General features: G+C 43.4%; 1 protein-coding gene across 1 annotated transcript in view; it reads left to right on the top strand.

Annotated features, from left to right (window-relative positions):
• Nucleotides 1-693: 693 nt before the first annotated feature.
• T265_06911 (hypothetical protein) overlaps nt 694-22,162 on the top strand; it is a gene marked incomplete at both ends in the record, with an annotated part of 49,073 nt that continues 27,604 nt past the window's right edge. Inside the window, one exon of the mRNA XM_009172309.1 lies at nt 694-1,106. Within this exon, the coding sequence (XP_009170573.1) occupies nt 694-1,106 (413 nt within the window). The remainder of the gene's footprint in view (nt 1,107-22,162) is intronic.

Raw genomic sequence — 22,162 nt, 5'->3', positions numbered from 1 at the left:
CACGGGCAGAAGCCAAACGGATATTCATCGCCCGTGAGCAGTTCGGAATATTCCTCGACCACGGACCGTATTGACGGTACATTACAAGACGGAAGTTTTCGGACACAGCTCACTCACGACAGTGCCTGGATAACCTTCAAGCTTGACTGCGCCATACCTTGTCACCAGCCTTCCCTGCTTTGAGTCATTACGCAATCTCTGCCCTTGAGAAAATCAGCTCTCAGTATTGTCTGGGCTGATCAGGAACGCGTGCAACACGGGCTTGCTGCCTAGGTGTATCGAGTGCGTCGACAATCCGTCAATATTCCGTCGATATCCACCAACAGCTCTCACGGCTAGCGCGTACGGTCTGCGTTCAGCTTGGTTCCCTCTTTGCCTCACCGATACGCCTGCTCCTGTATCAAGCAGACATAACTCCTTTTTCCCGTCTACCTCGACAACGGCTTGTATGGTAGCCTGTGTCAGCACACTAATCGCAACCCACCCCGGAAAACAGGAGTACTCTAAAATTTTATTTTGTACAAGTGATCGGGCACGGGGACACTGAGTCTTCCAGTGGCCAGGATTGCCACACATGTTGCACCGACTGGTTCTAGCGTGTCTCCGCGATCCCGTCTTCACGGCTGCCAGCTGTTCGGCGAGTTGGGTCACTCTGGTCTTCAGTCCCTCCACTGACGAACCATCCCTCTGCTCATGCGACTGCAACGTGGCCAGTGTGTGCCTCGGGCAGCTCCCGGGCCAGATGCACCAGCTCCTCCACACTCAACTGACCAGTTGCTTGTGCCAACCGCAACTGGACACCGAGCACCGGCTGTACGCCGGTGCGTGTCGAACTCCGCTGCACGGACTTCCTTCGCGGCAGTCAGTCCATGTTCCGAGGGCCCCTACTGGCCGCATCCAGGGACCGCCTTCCCCCGCCCCCTGAGAAGGGTCTTCAGCGCCGCCAACCTACCCCGGTCGGTCTCCGGTCCGGCAGCCCTCGCAACCTCCTCAAAGTCCTCCAGGAAGGTCCGAACATCCACATCCTCAAAGGGTTGCGGCCACGGGATCTCCATCCTTATCCTGGTCACGGCACCAAGTGAAAGGAAGGAGGCCATCGCTGCGGGGTTATCTATTACAAAATGTTAACTGACCGGCTACAGACCATTGGACAGGGAAGCAAAACTCTCATTTGCGTCTAATTTACAAGAACTCGACATCCATCCTTCCCCTAAACCGTCTTCCTGACCTTTCCTGGATATTCATCGGCTCCAATCATTCACCGCTCAAATCCAAGCAAACGTTACAGAGCGACTCCCCACATTCCGCAACACCAGGGGCTATGGGTAGTTCAACGCCGATTGACCTCACCGTGTGTTCTAACGCTACGATGGTCCAGCATTAGGGGCACGTTACCGAGTACCTCAAAACGAGTGAATATGCATACCTAGACATTAAGACATCGTTCAGAACGTAGCCGCCGCCCTACAGGATTTCCCGTCGGTCGCAGTGGTATAACGTGTGCACCTCGTGTTCCTGCATGTGCCACTCATCGTGTCTGATCATCTCCTGTGTGGCATGCTCCAGTGTGTCTGAGTGTTGCACCGGATTTTTCAGCAGACCTTTTGCATTCTCCAAGCATTTTTTCTCACGTAGCCGAAATGGACCATCCAGGATGTGCGTGCACACCACATTTGCGGGTGGTCAGGAAGATACGAGACAAATCGTAGGTCCGTGCGGTGCCGCATTTTTGGCTCTTGTCTGGATCTGTGTGCTAGTATCACTGTGACCTGGAACCTACCATACAACGTTGTCCATGCCAACCATACATTGGAATAGGTGTCGAGTTTTCGTAGTTTCCCTGTAACAATGGTACATGGATTTTGTATGGTACTTACGTGTTTTCGGCAAGTTTTTCTAAAACGAAAGTAACACAATACGACATCGCAGCAGAACACTACTTTCGCAGCCCGGAATTATGCCGCTAATTCGATCATCACAACTGACTTCAGGGGATACTGTCCGCCACCATTTATCTGGAAAAACGAAGAGTTCACACATGTGAGCAAATCATTCTCTCTCCATTAAGGTATACGTAAGCGGACTTTTGTTGTTCATGCTATTCGTGATCAAGAAGACGAAGAGCTTGTGTCTACAGGCATTGATCTCTTCCCGTGAGGTCCGATCCAGCTGTAGATGTAGCTCGTTTGCCTTCATTAGGGAATAATAGATCATCTGTATTTAGGCTACGAACCAGCCCTCTACACTTAGTTGGGCAATCAGCGAGGCGTACAATCTACGGCATTGTCCGATCATCCCAGCGATGCCTGCATTTTCGAGCATTACCAAAACCAATGTGTCACAACAATGATGGCTACAGCGAGGCCACACACAGTTTGCTGGCACACCCTCAACTAATCTCTTCACACACCCAACTGTCTCCTTTCATTCTCTCGGACCATTATTCGCAATTCTAAACAATGTACTAACCAGCCCCCAAACCCCGAGACAAGTTTGCTCGAATCTGTTGAAGCTTTCGTTCGGTTTACGTCCCTCGGTTTTCCACCGCCCCTCCAGTCTATCCCATTCACACCTTTGACGTATGGCCCTACGGAACTCGTCCAGTCTCATGTGTCAGCACTACTTCAACCTCTCCAGGAACATCTACCACCTGCTCCTATCCAACAGAGATTCCAGTCGGCACATCTGGCTTGTCTGTGCACCATAATTCTGGGAGGCAAGCTGCCATTTATCCCTGTCATTAATTTCTCTATCTCGTCATCCATCTTTGCGCCCTTTATAGCTTCATCCATAAACTCAACTCTCGAAGGTGTACCTTTATTTTACTTCCATTTTTACACTACGTATTTCATCAATTGCATAATCGTTTTTTGTTTAAATACGAAAAGCTACAAAAATCGCGCACTTGTACAATTTATCATAATTCAAGCGTGGTCACGTGCTTCGACTCTCTCTTCTGATTTCACTCGCGCTTGCAGCGGTCATTTTCGAGTCTCATGTACTAACCCTGGTACCAAAACATTTAAGACATCTTCGGAATCCATTATATGTGGAAGCTGTTCAGAAGAAGACCTCTGGACCAACATAATTGGATTATTGTTTATTCGCTGACCTGGGCCAACGACGAACTATTTTAAAGAAAACAATTGTTAGTGAGTCTGTTCCATCTGACCTCATTTTTTTTGTATACCCAACCTAGCGTAATTATTTTTATTTCTTTACCACACACTCCTGGTAAACTAATTTTTTGGGTAGCCAGACCACTACAAAGGTCACAGAGGCGTGGCAACGGCTTTCGGGTTTAGCTTCAACCGGCCGAATTTGTCGATGATATAGTCATACCTCCGTGGTCCCGCTGTTTTAGTTACTTCCGGAATTTAAAATTTCAAATCACACTAACATCGCCTCTTTTCAGCCATGTGCTAGCCGCCACATTCAAATTTTTGCAGCTACATCATGCCTTAGTCAGTACGCTCCCCGCAAACCGGGAAACAAACCTATTTCTATTGGCTAAATTTTGAATTATCGTTGTTGATCAAGTTAAAATAGTTTCTTTTCAGCTCAGGTTTCAGACTGCACTGTATTCCATTAGCGCCCACTCTCTCCATGCACTCCAGGAAAACGCCCTGTTCAAACAACAGTACTGCATGTATGTGACTTAGGCCAAGTTGTTCAACGGAGCTCGTTTTGGCGCCTCGGGAAATATGCATTAGTCTACAGCCTATTGACTTTCAGCACGCTTTTGGGTTTCAGAGTAGGTAACCACCCTTTGGGACTACAGGCTTGAGTCGCGATTTGGGCGGTCTGGTGAAGTACTCTCAAACGCTGCGTGTCTAACCATAAGCATATTTGAACGCTTGTCTCTCTGAGTTTTTGACGCGAGTATGCCTCTGAAAGGAATGATAAAATCCCACCAGTAATCAGGTGTAAAAATCAAGAGGAACATCTGTTAGACCGAAGCAATTTTTGCATACACACATGAGCAGTATCAAAGAGAGGAAGATAATCAATGGAGACACGGTATCTTGAAACCGAACCACTGTGACACTTGCTAAGGAGAAGAGAACCGCAGAACGACAAGCTGAAGGCTGCTGAGGAACCACTTTCAGGAATTATTGAAAGAAGCAAAAGGATACAAAGCCAGTGGGTTAAAATTGCTCTGACTGTAGTACACGGAAAATATTAGACCGCATACCCAGTACCAAGAAAATGCATCTGGTTAGCCTGTAAAGCGGAAAGATAGTCTAGAAAAATGGGTCAGGAAAGTCTAACCAGCCAAATAAGTTCATGAGACCTGGACTGCAAGACAGTGACGTTTGGACCACAGATAGAAAGCTAAGGCGTAAGTGCTGAAACAGCTTTTCACAGGGGGATGAATTCACAAGGCATGATGAAATACAGACAGGCCAACCAGAAAGACGACCACAATTAACGGACCAACGAAATGCGTGGAATGCCAATTCCAATAGAGCACAAGTAATAGTGGGCGATTGAATTAGGGGTGTGCTGTATATAGACCAACTGGTTGTAGTAACCGATATCAAATACTGCTTAAAGAAGCCTGTAAAACGAAGGACGCTAATAAATAAGTGTTCCCTGTCTCTGCACTGACGAATTTCCCGCGAATGATGATGCGACGTTTGCAATGGAACTTCCAAGATAGCCGAGCGGATCAATAACCACCTGAACTCAGATTTATTAACGCGCGCAAGCTGTCCGTCTTTCGAGATTATATCAATGGAGGCTTTCGTTCACCGACGTTTTTAATACTCATTCCTTCCCCATTTAACTCAACCCACTCAAGATCACGGATTTTCTGTTGAATCCAAACGGATACCTCTATGACTGACACAACCCCTATTGGGATTGTTAGACAGCGGTTTCTTTAAGCTATTTCTGTCTGCCCTGACCCCCTTTCTAGCTTACGATGATAACATCGCCTAGACTGTAGCTGTATTTCTCACTTCATGATCGAAAGAAAATATCCATTTCCATCCCCAGCGGCATCTATCCACGGGCTTTAGCTCGCCATATGTTCCTCTTCCAATCCCGATATTTTCCGGTTAATGCTAAGATCCCAAAGCATTCTTTGGGTGACTTCCTGTGTGTGACTCATTTCTGCACGCAAACCCCAGAGCATTCAACCAAGCTGGTTATAAACGACTCGTGGTGGTTTTGAAACAATCTGGACCTATTATGTTCATCCTAGACGCCTATTTTCATTGTTGTTTCGGGTCAGTTTGCAGGGTTTCTCTTGGATTCTCCAACGCGCTTTACGTTGTTCCCACACCCTTGAGATCTTGCAATGGTAGCAAACGCCGTATGCATGGAACTTGACCTCATTGTTCCTGGAAGCATCTATCAAACCGTTCCCTGCAGTCAGAAAAGTACTTGCTCTAAACCTATCATTATCCTCTTGAGATGCTTTGCTTTATTTCTGGCCCCTTCAATGAAGTAGAAAGCACGGGCGACCATTCATCGACCTATGATACCCAAAGCATGGGCAACATAAAAAATGATGTGCTTTAATCCCCGAACACGGATATTCCCTCATGAGCTAACTTAGCTGTTAAGCCGGCAAACGACACCAAGCAATGAGTGTTGGAAGCTATGCAATCGCTTTTGTAGGTCAACTGGCGTGCTAAAATTTACTGATAAATTTTAGAAATCTTACTAATAAGTTTGTCTGCAGCCAGCTTGATCATAAAAGACACCGAAACGAACCCTTTAGGCCAATAAAATGATAGCTTTACAGGATGTCCAATCTGTAGAGAATGATTTTCGTATTTTCCAACCTAACATAATGACTTCCATTCGCAACATTGTGGCATCCTGAGAAAACATGAATTCCTTTGTCAACTCTTATGCTTTCCTACTTCCGTCATAATTTTATCCTCATTACCAATTCAGTGTTCACTATTCTTGACGGTCATTCACACAAAATTACTTATGATTATTGCTTGGCACTTCTTGGCGACTCTGTCTTTCCGAGCAACAACAGCATCACTGTTACGACTGATGTTCCAGATATTTATATTTTATCCTATACTATCCTATCCTGATCCTACCTATTAAATGGCACCCATATGGCATTCAGCTGTCAATCCAATTGCTAATCTGGCACCTGAAACGTTGCTGCTAGCTAACGTGGCATCCATAGTATCCGGTTGCTCTTCAGTACATAAAAGCACTCTGTTAAAGCCCATTCAGCAGCGGCACCAAGTGAAAGGAAGGAGGCCATCGCTGCGGGGTTATCTATTACAAAATGTTAACTGACCGGCTACAGACCATTGGACAGGGAAGCAAAACTCTCATTTGCGTCTAATTTACAAGAACTCGACATCCATCCTCCCCTAAACGCGTCTTCCTGACCTTTCCTGGATATTCATCGGCTCCAATCATTCACCGCTCAAATCCAAGCAAACGTTACAGAGCGACTCCACACATTCCGCAACACCAGGGGCTATGGGTAGTTCAACGCCGATTGACCTCACCGTGTGTTCTAACGCTACGATGGTCCAGCATTAGGGGCACGTTACCGAGTACCTCAAAACGAGTGAATATGCATACCTAGACATTAAGACATCGTTCAGAACGTAGCCGCCGCCCTACAGGATTTCCCGTCGGTCGCAGTGGTATAACGTGTGCACCTCGTGTTCCTGCATGTGCCACTCATCGTGTCTGATCATCTCCTGTGTGGCATGCTCCAGTGTGTCTGAGTGTTGCACCGGATTTTTCAGCAGACCTTTTGCATTCTCCAAGCATTTTTTCTCACGTAGCCGAAATGGACCATCCAGGATGTGCGTGCACACCACATTTGCGGGTGGTCAGGAAGATACGAGACAAATCGTAGGTCCGTGCGGTGCCGCATTTTTGGCTCTTGTCTGGATCTGTGTGCTAGTATCACTGTGACCTGGAACCTACCATACAACGTTGTCCATGCCAACCATACATTGGAATAGGTGTCGAGTTTTCGTAGTTTCCCTGTAACAATGGTACATGGATTTTGTATGGTACTTACGTGTTTTCGGCAAGTTTTTCTAAAACGAAAGTAACACAATACGACATCGCAGCAGAACACTACTTTCGCAGCCCGGAATTATGCCGCTAATTCGATCATCACAACTGACTTCAGGGGATACTGTCCGCCACCATTTATCTGGAAAAACGAAGAGTTCACACATGTGAGCAAATCATTCTCTCTCCATTAAGGTATACGTAAGCGGACTTTTGTTGTTCATGCTATTCGTGATCAAGAAGACGAAGAGCTTGTGTCTACAGGCATTGATCTCTTCCCGTGAGGTCCGATCCAGCTGTAGATGTAGCTCGTTTGCCTTCATTAGGGAATAATAGATCATCTGTATTTAGGCTACGAACCAGCCCTCTACACTTAGTTGGGCAATCAGCGAGGCGTACAATCTACGGCATTGTCCGATCATCCCAGCGATGCCTGCATTTTCGAGCATTACCAAAACCAATGTGTCACAACAATGATGGCTACAGCGAGGCCACACACAGTTTGCTGGCACACCCTCAACTAATCTCTTCACACACCCAACTGTCTCCTTTCATTCTCTCGGACCATTATTCGCAATTCTAAACAATGTACTAACCAGCCCCCAAACCCCGAGACAAGTTTGCTCGAATCTGTTGAAGCTTTCGTTCGGTTTACGTCCCTCGGTTTTCCACCGCCCCTCCAGTCTATCCCATTCACACCTTTGACGTATGGCCCTACGGAACTCGTCCAGTCTCATGTGTCAGCACTACTTCAACCTCTCCAGGAACATCTACCACCTGCTCCTATCCAACAGAGATTCCAGTCGGCACATCTGGCTTGTCTGTGCACCATAATTCTGGGAGGCAAGCTGCCATTTATCCCTGTCATTAATTTCTCTATCTCGTCATCCATCTTTGCGCCCTTTATAGCTTCATCCATAAACTCAACTCTCGAAGGTGTACCTTTATTTTACTTCCATTTTTACACTACGTATTTCATCAATTGCATAATCGTTTTTTGTTTAAATACGAAAAGCTACAAAAATCGCGCACTTGTACAATTTATCATAATTCAAGCGTGGTCACGTGCTTCGACTCTCTCTTCTGATTTCACTCGCGCTTGCAGCGGTCATTTTCGAGTCTCATGTACTAACCCTGGTACCAAAACATTTAAGACATCTTCGGAATCCATTATATGTGGAAGCTGTTCAGAAGAAGACCTCTGGACCAACATAATTGGATTATTGTTTATTCGCTGACCTGGGCCAACGACGAACTATTTTAAAGAAAACAATTGTTAGTGAGTCTGTTCCATCTGACCTCATTTTTTTTGTATACCCAACCTAGCGTAATTATTTTTATTTCTTTACCACACACTCCTGGTAAACTAATTTTTTGGGTAGCCAGACCACTACAAAGGTCACAGAGGCGTGGCAACGGCTTTCGGGTTTAGCTTCAACCGGCCGAATTTGTCGATGATATAGTCATACCTCCGTGGTCCCGCTGTTTTAGTTACTTCCGGAATTTAAAATTTCAAATCACACTAACATCGCCTCTTTTCAGCCATGTGCTAGCCGCCACATTCAAATTTTTGCAGCTACATCATGCCTTAGTCAGTACGCTCCCCGCAAACCGGGAAACAAACCTATTTCTATTGGCTAAATTTTGAATTATCGTTGTTGATCAAGTTAAAATAGTTTCTTTTCAGCTCAGGTTTCAGACTGCACTGTATTCCATTAGCGCCCACTCTCTCCATGCACTCCAGGAAAACGCCCTGTTCAAACAACAGTACTGCATGTATGTGACTTAGGCCAAGTTGTTCAACGGAGCTCGTTTTGGCGCCTCGGGAAATATGCATTAGTCTACAGCCTATTGACTTTCAGCACGCTTTTGGGTTTCAGAGTAGGTAACCACCCTTTGGGACTACAGGCTTGAGTCGCGATTTGGGCGGTCTGGTGAAGTACTCTCAAACGCTGCGTGTCTAACCATAAGCATATTTGAACGCTTGTCTCTCTGAGTTTTTGACGCGAGTATGCCTCTGAAAGGAATGATAAAATCCCACCAGTAATCAGGTGTAAAAATCAAGAGGAACATCTGTTAGACCGAAGCAATTTTTGCATACACACATGAGCAGTATCAAAGAGAGGAAGATAATCAATGGAGACACGGTATCTTGAAACCGAACCACTGTGACACTTGCTAAGGAGAAGAGAACCGCAGAACGACAAGCTGAAGGCTGCTGAGGAACCACTTTCAGGAATTATTGAAAGAAGCAAAAGGATACAAAGCCAGTGGGTTAAAATTGCTCTGACTGTAGTACACGGAAAATATTAGACCGCATACCCAGTACCAAGAAAATGCATCTGGTTAGCCTGTAAAGCGGAAAGATAGTCTAGAAAAATGGGTCAGGAAAGTCTAACCAGCCAAATAAGTTCATGAGACCTGGACTGCAAGACAGTGACGTTTGGACCACAGATAGAAAGCTAAGGCGTAAGTGCTGAAACAGCTTTTCACAGGGGGATGAATTCACAAGGCATGATGAAATACAGACAGGCCAACCAGAAAGACGACCACAATTAACGGACCAACGAAATGCGTGGAATGCCAATTCCAATAGAGCACAAGTAATAGTGGGCGATTGAATTAGGGGTGTGCTGTATATAGACCAACTGGTTGTAGTAACCGATATCAAATACTGCTTAAAGAAGCCTGTAAAACGAAGGACGCTAATAAATAAGTGTTCCCTGTCTCTGCACTGACGAATTTCCCGCGAATGATGATGCGACGTTTGCAATGGAACTTCCAAGATAGCCGAGCGGATCAATAACCACCTGAACTCAGATTTATTAACGCGCGCAAGCTGTCCGTCTTTCGAGATTATATCAATGGAGGCTTTCGTTCACCGACGTTTTTAATACTCATTCCTTCCCCATTTAACTCAACCCACTCAAGATCACGGATTTTCTGTTGAATCCAAACGGATACCTCTATGACTGACACAACCCCTATTGGGATTGTTAGACAGCGGTTTCTTTAAGCTATTTCTGTCTGCCCTGACCCCCTTTCTAGCTTACGATGATAACATCGCCTAGACTGTAGCTGTATTTCTCACTTCATGATCGAAAGAAAATATCCATTTCCATCCCCAGCGGCATCTATCCACGGGCTTTAGCTCGCCATATGTTCCTCTTCCAATCCCGATATTTTCCGGTTAATGCTAAGATCCCAAAGCATTCTTTGGGTGACTTCCTGTGTGTGACTCATTTCTGCACGCAAACCCCAGAGCATTCAACCAAGCTGGTTATAAACGACTCGTGGTGGTTTTGAAACAATCTGGACCTATTATGTTCATCCTAGACGCCTATTTTCATTGTTGTTTCGGGTCAGTTTGCAGGGTTTCTCTTGGATTCTCCAACGCGCTTTACGTTGTTCCCACACCCTTGAGATCTTGCAATGGTAGCAAACGCCGTATGCATGGAACTTGACCTCATTGTTCCTGGAAGCATCTATCAAACCGTTCCCTGCAGTCAGAAAAGTACTTGCTCTAAACCTATCATTATCCTCTTGAGATGCTTTGCTTTATTTCTGGCCCCTTCAATGAAGTAGAAAGCACGGGCGACCATTCATCGACCTATGATACCCAAAGCATGGGCAACATAAAAAATGATGTGCTTTAATCCCCGAACACGGATATTCCCTCATGAGCTAACTTAGCTGTTAAGCCGGCAAACGACACCAAGCAATGAGTGTTGGAAGCTATGCAATCGCTTTTGTAGGTCAACTGGCGTGCTAAAATTTACTGATAAATTTTAGAAATCTTACTAATAAGTTTGTCTGCAGCCAGCTTGATCATAAAAGACACCGAAACGAACCCTTTAGGCCAATAAAATGATAGCTTTACAGGATGTCCAATCTGTAGAGAATGATTTTCGTATTTTCCAACCTAACATAATGACTTCCATTCGCAACATTGTGGCATCCTGAGAAAACATGAATTCCTTTGTCAACTCTTATGCTTTCCTACTTCCGTCATAATTTTATCCTCATTACCAATTCAGTGTTCACTATTCTTGACGGTCATTCACACAAAATTACTTATGATTATTGCTTGGCACTTCTTGGCGACTCTGTCTTTCCGAGCAACAACAGCATCACTGTTACGACTGATGTTCCAGATATTTATATTTTATCCTATACTATCCTATCCTGATCCTACCTATTAAATGGCACCCATATGGCATTCAGCTGTCAATCCAATTGCTAATCTGGCACCTGAAACGTTGCTGCTAGCTAACGTGGCATCCATAGTATCCGGTTGCTCTTCAGTACATAAAAGCACTCTGTTAAAGCCCATTCAGCAGGAAGAGTTTTCATCAGCCCCCCCAGATAGCAACACCAAATGCTTCCTGCAATAACAATTTGGTCATTAACAACGAGGACTCATGTGTCATCATTACCCTAATTTCACAAGGCGTTCGAAATTGTCATTCACAGCAATTCCACGTCAAAATCCCAGTCCCCAAGCATTGATGGCCTACCGATACAATAGGTACGACCCTATTTTGCGAGCATCCTACAACTAAACAAAACCGGCCACTGCTCCTCTTCACCCTTCCTTATCTCTACCAGTGTTATTCAGGGTAGCTCACTTAGTATGCTTCGTGTGGTGCACCTAAAATCTAGTAGGTAAAACATGCAATTTACACTATCTCGGTAATGTTAAGTCGAAATTTCCTGGAATCTGAATACAACGGGGGTTTTGTTGCTGTGCAGAGACTGTTGTCTAAATCGAGACGGTGCTGTAGACGGTGCTTTTGAGATTCAAAGAGCTAAATGGACGTCAGTGGAAGTCAGTATTTCGCCCCCTCGAAAACTCGATATCCCGTGAGATGGCTTGATGCGTTCAACTGGTTTGTCCGTTGTTTGCAAGTTTGGGAAGCCGAAAGCACCGTCATTAGTGCACATGGCTTGAAGTTTAGTAAAAAATAATTGAGTAATTAATTTAATGAATGAATAATAAAGGTAAAACCTTCGATTTTACCACAATCGGCTGCAGGTTTATCATAATTATTGTCTCTTGACTCACTAATAACATGCCAAAAGTGTTAACTATGCAGAGATACATAGTGTTACATGTAACCCAGTTACAGAAGTTAAAAATGGGGTCAGGGAGGCCGGTATACATGCTACACGAGCACTCATTACTCATGAAAGGTTACGATCAGCTGGCGGATTACTCGCGACTGCATGGCCAGTGTCGCAGTAGAAAGACAAGGTTGTGTACTCGCTTGAAAAAACTGAAGAACTGATTGCTGTCAGATGTTAACAAACTATATGTTTGTAACCACTGAGTGCTTCATGTAAGCTTTGCACAGTTGTAGCATTTGTTGGTGTATTCGACTGCCAACATGCCCTTGATTTGTGCGTAACTCGTTCGTTTTGGTGCGAAGCTCAGCATAAACAAGGCTTCTTTACTATCGCAGTTAAATCCTCTTCTGGCTTTCCCGATGGCTCATCTTCATGCACACTTTGTATTGCGTACAAAACAAATAGAATAAATTTACTGCGCGTTTGCCGTACGAAGTTTTTAGTCTGCGGCTAACGAGTAATGTATCTGAATACCTACTAACAACATGCCGAGTAACCTAATACCCCTGTGATGAAAAATATACCAGTTGCCCCTCTTTTGCCTTGGTAACCGCAAGCGCTGGTGTATGGTGTTACTGTTCAGGCAAAATATTTAGATAGCGCACCAGTCGGGTGTATATTTACTGTGTAGCTCGAAGGATACCAGGTCTCTCTCAAGTTACTCAGGCCTACACAAGAGCAGTTTCGTCCGTTAACCGCCAGGTTACACCGGACTTTGATGGCTGATCTAACCAGCAACGATTGCAACGTAATCATATATATATATATAACTTTTGTTGAAGAAAACTTCGTAAAATATGTCTCAAAATGTACACCGATAATCTCGGACTCTTCGAAACACAATTTCAAGGAATTGCCGACGTGATGTTAATAAAGCGCGAACTTTATATAAGCTACTTGCGATACATTAGTAGTCAAAGTAGTGGATCAAGTTAACTGAATGATCATCGATTGAGTTGTGTTCACTTTCCTAACTTCTTTACTACATATACACTGGATCACCTCCTGAAGACGCGTATCGTCTTCCTATACGCGGCATCATGTTAGTTAACCTCTTTGGATAGCAATGACTGAATGTTGAACTTTCCGTCGACGCTCGTCAATGTCAATAATCCGAATCCATGTTAAGTTGGTCTCCAAATATGTCATCTGTGAGGTGGTTTGTTGAGCTGCTTGGAAATAAATGCCCGTCCTCATTTTGTACTGATGTCGTCAACAAGGCTGTTTATGGTGATCGGACCCATAGTGTACAGACATGACAAGTTTTATGCATTGAATTACCCGTTTGTTAGAGGCGGTAAGGGGTCTGTAAGGACTTGTTCTCGTTTGCGCATCAGGCTTGGTGCTGATGTATTTATTTATCTTGAAAATTTGACGTCCCGAAAAGGTCATCACAATGAAATCGCTGGACTCTGCAGTCGGACTGGATATGACTGGATATGATATCAAAAACACCACGGTTTGTGAGGGAGAGCTTTCTGTTTCCCCTCATGATTAGAGTTACGATTTTGTGCAACATGAATTTTATGTTGTGGTAGATATTCACTTCTGTTTTATCATATTCTAACGGGCGAAATGCAGAAAAGATGGTTCTTTCGATCTGAATTTGTAAACTGAGCTCTCATTAAGGGGATATATCTTACCGTAACATGGTTTTAAATGGAACTATGATGGGGCGGTGGCCTTTCTAAAATAGAAAACTGAGATTAACTGTGTTAATACGACCGTGCTTCATTATTGACAAACAGCCTCAAAGAAATTGAAGAAGTAAGGAAAAGCCCACGTTGAAAAAAATGAACAGATAACATGGAGTCTCGGTGGGAGAAACAGGGGGATACCATTGTGAGATTGATAAGTGGGTACAGGAAGAATTGAGGATTACATTAAGGCTGAACTGGGGACCAAAGTTCCACGAAATTGAGTGTACTTTCAGATTGGAGGTGCTCCAATACCAGGATGGCCTAAGGCTGTCTGAATTTGATCACAACGGAACTGTATCAACTGGTGGATTTCAATATAGTGTGGAACTAAAGTAAGGCAGGTAAGTGGACACATTTTACCTGTGATGGACACCTGAGGCAACTTATCGCACTCATTTTAAGGTTTATCGGCGTCGCGCCCATACTCTGGGGATTCTTACGTGGAATATCCTTACGAAGGCGAAGAATCTCTGGATAACTGTTTCATGGTCACAAAAATTAATATTACGGGAGTTAGCGGATGCCTTTTTGGAAGATGTTGTAGCTACACCCAGGTTGACCAAGAAAAGAAGGAATTCGAGCAAAAGAAGCAAGATGAAACTACATCTAACTTGAATTTATCCTCACCGCAAGACTGGTGGTAGAACTGAAACTGCTGGCTATCTTGTGTACAAAAAATATAAGTTTCGACTTTCAATTATACTTTTTTTTCAAATAAATAGATGGCTCCTCGATGGAGGGTCTAATTTGACCAGGCCTAGATTATGCCCTAATGTCTAGCCTTATACAGCAAGCCCCAAACCTCGTTCATAAGACATGACTACTACGCCCGTTATATCCAATCCGGGAATTGGAACAAAATTTCCATTTACCGTTCTTACAACCTAACCTGGGATTAGGTGCAGCACACGAAAAAATACAACAGTAGAGTATTCTTGTGCAATTTAACCTATAGTGAAGGTTGTGGCACAATATTCACGTCTGGAAAAATGCATGGATGAGACAGAACTAACACTTTGCCAGTCTCTTAGTAACCAGTCATAAACACATTCCCGTAAAGATGGTGTAGACCAGGGCAAATTGACATGATTTATAGTGAACTCAACTGCTTGAAACAAATATCTCACCTGAATGGTTACCCATCAGAAAACAGTATTTTTTCATCAAAAAGGAAGGTAAGGGATCAGACAGAATGGCGCAAACTAACCGTAATGCGAAGCACAGACTTGTTTGTCTGTACCTGTCCCACAGTCCACATGTACACTACCGTTTGCCAAGCTGTGTGTATGCTCGGTCATTTACATGGGCAGAACAGAAGGAAAAGCCCAGCAGTGGTCGAAGAACTTGTCTCATTTTTGGTGAAAAATAAGTGGATCTACCCGATCTGTGTCGTTCTGATGGTCCAAGGTCAGATATAAAGAAACTGCCCTTTTTTCCTCTATTTTTCTACACGTATTTTTCTTCTATATACATATACATATATATATATATGTATATATAAAACCGACGCTGGTATCATAATACGATATAGCGCTACCAACAGTAACGCGATTACTGGTTTGTACCCTTTTTATTAACTTCCCATCTTGGTGGTGCCACAATGGATAGCCTCTAGAATGCATGTGTTACGGTGAGCTGCGGAGAAGTGCGGTTAACTGACAAGACTTGGAGGAATCCACGAATGAATCCATCGTTATGATATGAAAAACTAGTACTAATGCCTCTGTGTGTGTTTTAAATACAATAACTAAAAAGTTTCATCTTTCCATGTGATGAAGTGCGAGATTGGAAGGTAGAAACAAAAGTTGGAAATAAACGGAAAGTGAAAGCGTGAGAAATGATAAGAAGCAAGACACGTATTTTCTTCTATATACATATACATATATATATATATGTATATATAAAACCGACGCTGGTATCATAATACGATATAGCGCTACCAACAGTAACGCGATTACTGGTTTGTACCCTTTTTATTAACTTCCCATCTTGGTGGTGCCACAATGGATAGCCTCTAGAATGCATGTGTTACGGTGAGCTGCGGAGAAGTGCGGTTAACTGACAAGACTTGGAGGAATCCACGAATGAATCCATCGTTATGATATGAAAAACTAGTACTAATGCCTCTGTGTGTGTTTTAAATACAATAACTAAAAAGTTTCATCTTTCCATGTGATGAAGTGCGAGATTGGAAGGTAGAAACAAAAGTTGGAAATAAACGGAAAGTGAAAGCGTGAGAAATGATAAGAAGCAAGAAGGCAGAAATTGTGCAAATGCATCATGTTTACACTATCTTCTGGATTTATCTGTCATGGCATATAGTAGGTTTAACTTCGTGGACAGGGTTCTGGGTTAGACTTTGGCACATTCGTTTAGTCATTTTCCAGTCTCCTTGAGGAAGAGATTCACCACCAGGTACGGTGCTCAGACGTTTCCCGGTGCACCATTTGAAGTTGACGTATTCTCTGGGTTTGTTGCCCCCACATCGATTTGAACTTGCGTAAACAGTCATATAGGTGGCTATATCCATATCCTGTTTGTTGTGACAGGCTTGTATCAGTTGTGACGGGCTTATCAGTAAACTGTCGAAATCTGTGCTTAGATGCAGGTAAACCGAATACATTGTATACTATGTATATAATAACGAAGAAGACAAAATTTGGAAGTAATCAGCAGGCTGTCGGTCGTTACAATAAATATTAACAACAACAAAAGAAGCGTTTCACGTACTTATCTGAACAGCAGAAAGCATACCACACTTACAACGGATTGATCCAGTTTCACGGTTGTCAGAAAAGATCAATTTGGACAACTTTGGAACATCTGAATTAAAGCCGAACGAAAATTGGCACTACACAACCTCCGTTTGTCTACACGCTATCAAGCATCACCATTACTACGTATACGTAAGTTTGTCAAATTGGGTTGATGTGAATAAACTCCAGACGGTTGTCTTTCACTTAAGTTGAACTGAAGACGTGTGTGCTAATAGAGACGGTGCATTGTCGAACACCGATCTGATACTGCAACCTAAGTGGTGCTGTATTTATGGTGATACCGTCTTCACTTTATACGTTATATGTGCGTAGAGGGCCGTCAAACGTCGTCAGACGAACATATGTGGCATTATCTTGTTCGGATATTTTTTTCACATTATCCAGAGTTTCTCAACATTCCACTTTCAAGATCAATACTTGCTAAGCCTGGTCTGACTTGACACGTCCTCCGTTAGCTCTCTCTCTCTCTCACTTCCTCTAAGTGGTCATTGTCGATTTGTGTTTTTTATGTTGACTATCGCCGGTGACAATTATTGGGCTAGCGGGACAATTTGGGGGTGGATTTTAGGTTTATCTTTTCATGAACCATAACAATATGAGTACCATACTGCCGAGGTGCGGGATTCACACAGCTGGACATTCATGCACCTCTGACTTGTTACATCTAAATGTGGGCTTGATGCTATGAATTCTTTTTCGAAAGTTTGGCTTAGCCTGGACTTTTCGGTCAATGCTGGGTTCACAAGTAGAACAGTTCGATCTTACTTATCTGCATGACAAACTGCAAGCTTAGAACTGGCCGAGAAGATAGCCTTGTTTTTTCGCAGTTGTTACCCAATATTGAAGCATATTTTCAGAATGTGTGAAAACGTATCAGGTTTTCGACAAGTAAAGACCAGTGTCATTCATAATTGCACATCTGTTTACCGGAACCCGAAGAAAACTTGGTTATTAATGGAGCTTAAAACGATCTGCTGGTCACAAACATGATCATAACGAGTCATATTGGTTTTTTAATGTTTTCTCTCCGGATGTTCTCTCTCCCTCTCAAAACATCTAAAAATGATGTTTTAGTTTTGGCAGGCCAGAATAACTCTAAGCGCATTTCAACCATACTCAACCCTGAAAGAAGGTAGAACCGGTTTGAATTTCTGTTAAGGATCAGTTTCGGCATCCGACCAGTCGTCATTGCCATCATTATCACCGGACGCATTGTCTGTTGTGCCTAATACTGTGGCCAAGAAAGCACAGTTTCGAATTGCTTGACTAATTCAGTTTCACTGAATATTGCTTAAAACACGATGGTGCCCCATGTCAGTGAATCTGGTCACATGCTCCTGGGCTTATTTTTGAACGTTCGATAATCTGAAACATGGAGAACGTGTATCCGTTGAAGTATTCTCCATACCCCACTTCATTGATGGAACACCTGTTCTAACAGAAAAACACTATCGTCACGGGGTGGACTGAACTCAAATTGTCAAGCTTACAACAATGGATATCATAACTGCAACACTACTAGCGTAGTTCAATACACTTGATTTATTCCGAGAGGGAAGAGAAACACAGCAGTCAAATGACACTAAGGATCGGTCTTTAAACTGGTGATCATTTGTGTGACAGCATTTTAGACACCGCGCTCACATTAGCAAGTGAAAAAAAAGTTGAAACAGATGTTCAACCTTATTCCGGGGTTGAATCATGTAAATAAAACAACCTGCAATGTGAAACGTGTACCGTCTCATCAATTCCCTGTGTCTAACGGTTTACGTCTCATGAAACATTTTGCTAACACACGTACATGTGTTTTCGACGATAGGATGTGTGCCATACGCAAAAGATGAAATATAAACAGAATGACACCTTGGAAGTAGTCTTGATGTTGGGAAAGTGAATACCCGTGGATGACGGTGTTTTTAATTTCTAAATGGAAACTCTCCATTCTGTTGAGAAAAATCGGAAAACGTGCGCATGGAAATCGTACCCGCTGACCCCGCTGTCCCCAACAAAAGTGGCTGATCGGAGCAGAATCTCAAACATTACGTTGAATCTTCCTGATTAGAAGGTCACTTAAGAATGCTTCCCGTAGAGTAATCTGTCGTCTATATTCGTCTCTAATGGCTCCTAGTTGTTCAGTCATCAATGGCATCATCAATTCACCTTGCACCAAAGAATATGGATTGAAAAATAGTCGATCAGATACTTTGGAAGCATTTGCACTTGAGAGCGTTTTCATTGGTGGTAAACTTTCAGAGAGAACGGAAACCGAAACAAGGTATTTGAATACTGGTATATGTGGTGTTATGTGTATGCCTTCGGGTAGTTTCCCCTACCAGAATAAGGCTCGCACCCAACACCTGCCTTTCGCCTACCACAGAACGCGATGAGTATGGGGTCAACAGAAGTTACGGCGTTTCCAGGGTGTGACTGGAAAGTGAAAGTCTGCAGTGGTCAAAACGACGAGGCCTTACAAAAGTTTTTGCAATTGAAGCAGTATCGTGACTGATATTCAAACCATTCAGTACATATTTGGAAGCTGGATTGGCTAAAACATGCGTCTATCGGTATGTTCCTATCCCCATGATTTTCTCAAAAGTAGGTGGACGAAAACAACAAAGCCAAAATTGAGTATTTCGCCTAGTTACAAATGTTCCATGAATTAATGGTAATTTTTGTGATCTCACATGACTCAGTAATCATGGGGAACAAGTGCGTTTTTATGTGTCTCTATTCGTCCGGCTTTTTCCGGACACGTGCCTCCCTTCTAGCTTGTTTTCATTCCAACCAAACTGTTTATTTCTTTAGTTACTTTCACGCAAGGATAGTCCGATTCGCAACCAAACGGTGAGTGAAAAACGTATTCTGCTGTTCACAGTCAAGACATTTTCAAGTGAAATATTTGAGACAGCGTACTGGGTCGCTGATCAATTCAACACTGATAACATGAAATGACGACCGTATAGTTGATAAGAAATTGAGGAGGGAATAGATAAGAAGCAATCTGTTTGCCACTTGTGTGAAAGGTTTGTTTGGCCACTAACTTTCGCAACAGAGACCGCAGGGCCACCGACCCAAATGATGTGTTTGATCAATTAAAGGTTGAGGCACTAAACACAAATTGCAGACGACAATATGAGCAGTATGTAAAAGGCCGCCGGTGTGTTGTACATCAATTTCAAAATATGCAGCGCCCTGCTTATACTGTAATCACTTACAGAAGCCCTGATCGGTTGTCTTCTTAGTTTGTTCAGTCATTTTATTAAGAAGAGAATAGGTAGACGACTGCAAAATATGGAATGAAAATTAAAAAAAGTGAATGCGTTGACAACGGGACTTTCAGTGTTGTTTGTGAATAGACACACAGGAACAGTGGTCCACTGCAGTGACCTTCGGTCACCCACGTACATCCGCGTCTACGTGTGGCAAAAAATGCAAGTTTGGAATGAAGCATATAGGGCGACTGTCAAGCCTATGAATTCTGATGAATGTACTATATATAACAAAGGAGCAATCGCTTGACCGCATTGCGACGTCGGGTACTGACACTGCGTAAAATAACATTTGGTGGCATCCAAATAAAGAAAAACAAAATTTCCAAGGTGATTGAGTGGCACGAAAATGACATCGGTTTTTTGGAGACAAACTCCGGGATTGGAGGATTCCAAAAGTGTCTTCCTAAAAAAAAACAGAAAGGCGTACGGGAAACGTGAATAGTTTTTTTGAAAATCGGACTTACACAACCATAAGCTACAACCCCTGGATGTTTTTTCCTGTAATTCATTTCATTCAGCCAAATATCACCTTCAAGAAGTAAATTCAGACACTATGCATAGAATATTGACCACATGGCCTGGAGCCAATTCAATGGAACCCATCAACGAAGGATGCCTAAAACTTTCATTTCAATTCAGTGAGCGATTTGTTCAGCTGTTTCGCATTAATTAGGGGCCCCTTACCCATCCAGAAAATAGATAATTAATGCAGCCTTGTGAACCTGAAATTCCCTTCGAAGGGGGCTATAATTTGTTAGGTGGTAGCTTCTTTCCCTCTGATTTCCCTCGATTTTTTCCTCTACTCATAAACTTGTGGAGGGCAGGTGCCTGCTGTCAAAATCTGTCGCAGTCTATTGAAAAGGTTGAACAAGTTGAGATCACCGGGCACGCTTGTAATCGAACGATCTCCTGTGAAGCATGTGTTGCGGGGAGATTGCTTCTGGGCTGCAACCTTGTTCGCGTTTGCCTATAGGTGTATGTGTGTGGAGGCCATAACTAAGATGCAAGCCTTTATGTTCCCTTGAATTTACCGGTTGAGTGGAGACGCGATTACCTGTCTCTCTGTGGCTACCTGATATGCTTTTGTCTTAATTGCGTAAGAGTATCAGGAAGTAATATACCCAGCCGATGCACGATCGATCCTTTGGTTGAGGAATAGCTATTTCTTCGTGTGTCCACCATTATCCTCATCTCCGTCATAAAACTTGAGTAGAGACCGGTCGCTCATTTGGATGGCTAGCCCTGTGGATGAAAACCAGTGCCTCGTCGGTGCAGGACATTGTAGAGAAGCTGTGCGTCAGTGAATTCCATAAGCAAATAAATTTTAGGCTAAAATCAGGTAAAAATATGGGAAGGATAAGAGGAGATCGTGTTAGTTTGCAACATGTCCAAATTCACACCACTATCATGTTATATAGGAGAGAATGAAAACTATCAGCGTGGAACCGGGCGGAACAATGCTTCTGTCCATGAGCCTTTCTAGCAGATGCTATATGCTGTCCTCTGTCTTGATCGAACTGTCATTCTTGACAGAAGAATAACGTTCCCTTCACTGATACAGTCTGTCGTGTTCAAAAGAACTGCTGCAAACCTTTTGTCTGAAAATAAAATGACAATAGTCTCACTGGCTGATGTCTAATGAAGACTCTCCCTTCGGTTAGTTGATGATCCATATGATACGATAATGGACTAGTTTATACTTGAGCCACCATTAAGCACTGTCATACTACTGTGATAGGTTTGACTGTTTAGGTCTCCAAAATCTGTTTGTAGCGTAAGAATATTCTAGAATTTCCAACAGAGATTTTGTTTTCTAAGTGAAGCAGACCTATGCTTAAAAGCTGAGCAGCACTGTACGGTTGTTTCGTCCATACTGGTAATCATCAGTAGTGCTAATCTCACGAAAATCCAGGGAGTCTGAAACCCGCAACATCCCAGCTACTGGTTTGAACACCCAACCTTTTGCTCACGAGCAGCTAACCAATGGGATGATTGACTCACTCATTCTTCAGTCGTAGAATCCAGATCACGTGGTCGCCTGCCTCCAACTTTTCTCGAGTGATAACTTCTCAGGTGGAAGTTCCACCCACCGTGTGAATTATTGTTCCTCCTAAGCTATTTGTAGTGTAGTTAGTTATATGTCACTCAGGAGGGTTGATGATCCACATCACGAATTCACCTTCCACATGAGAAGTCGCTACACGAGAGGCCAGTCAATGCGTAACAAAGTGCCATGGACTATGTGATTGGAAAATAGGTGGCGATATAT

The sequence above is a fragment of the Opisthorchis viverrini genome, assembly GCF_000715545.1.
Source record: "Opisthorchis viverrini unplaced genomic scaffold opera_v5_151, whole genome shotgun sequence".
NCBI lineage: Eukaryota > Metazoa > Platyhelminthes > Trematoda > Opisthorchiida > Opisthorchiidae > Opisthorchis > Opisthorchis viverrini.
The sequence above is the reverse complement of the archived record's forward strand: the minus strand, read 5'-3'. Positions and strand labels throughout refer to the sequence as shown.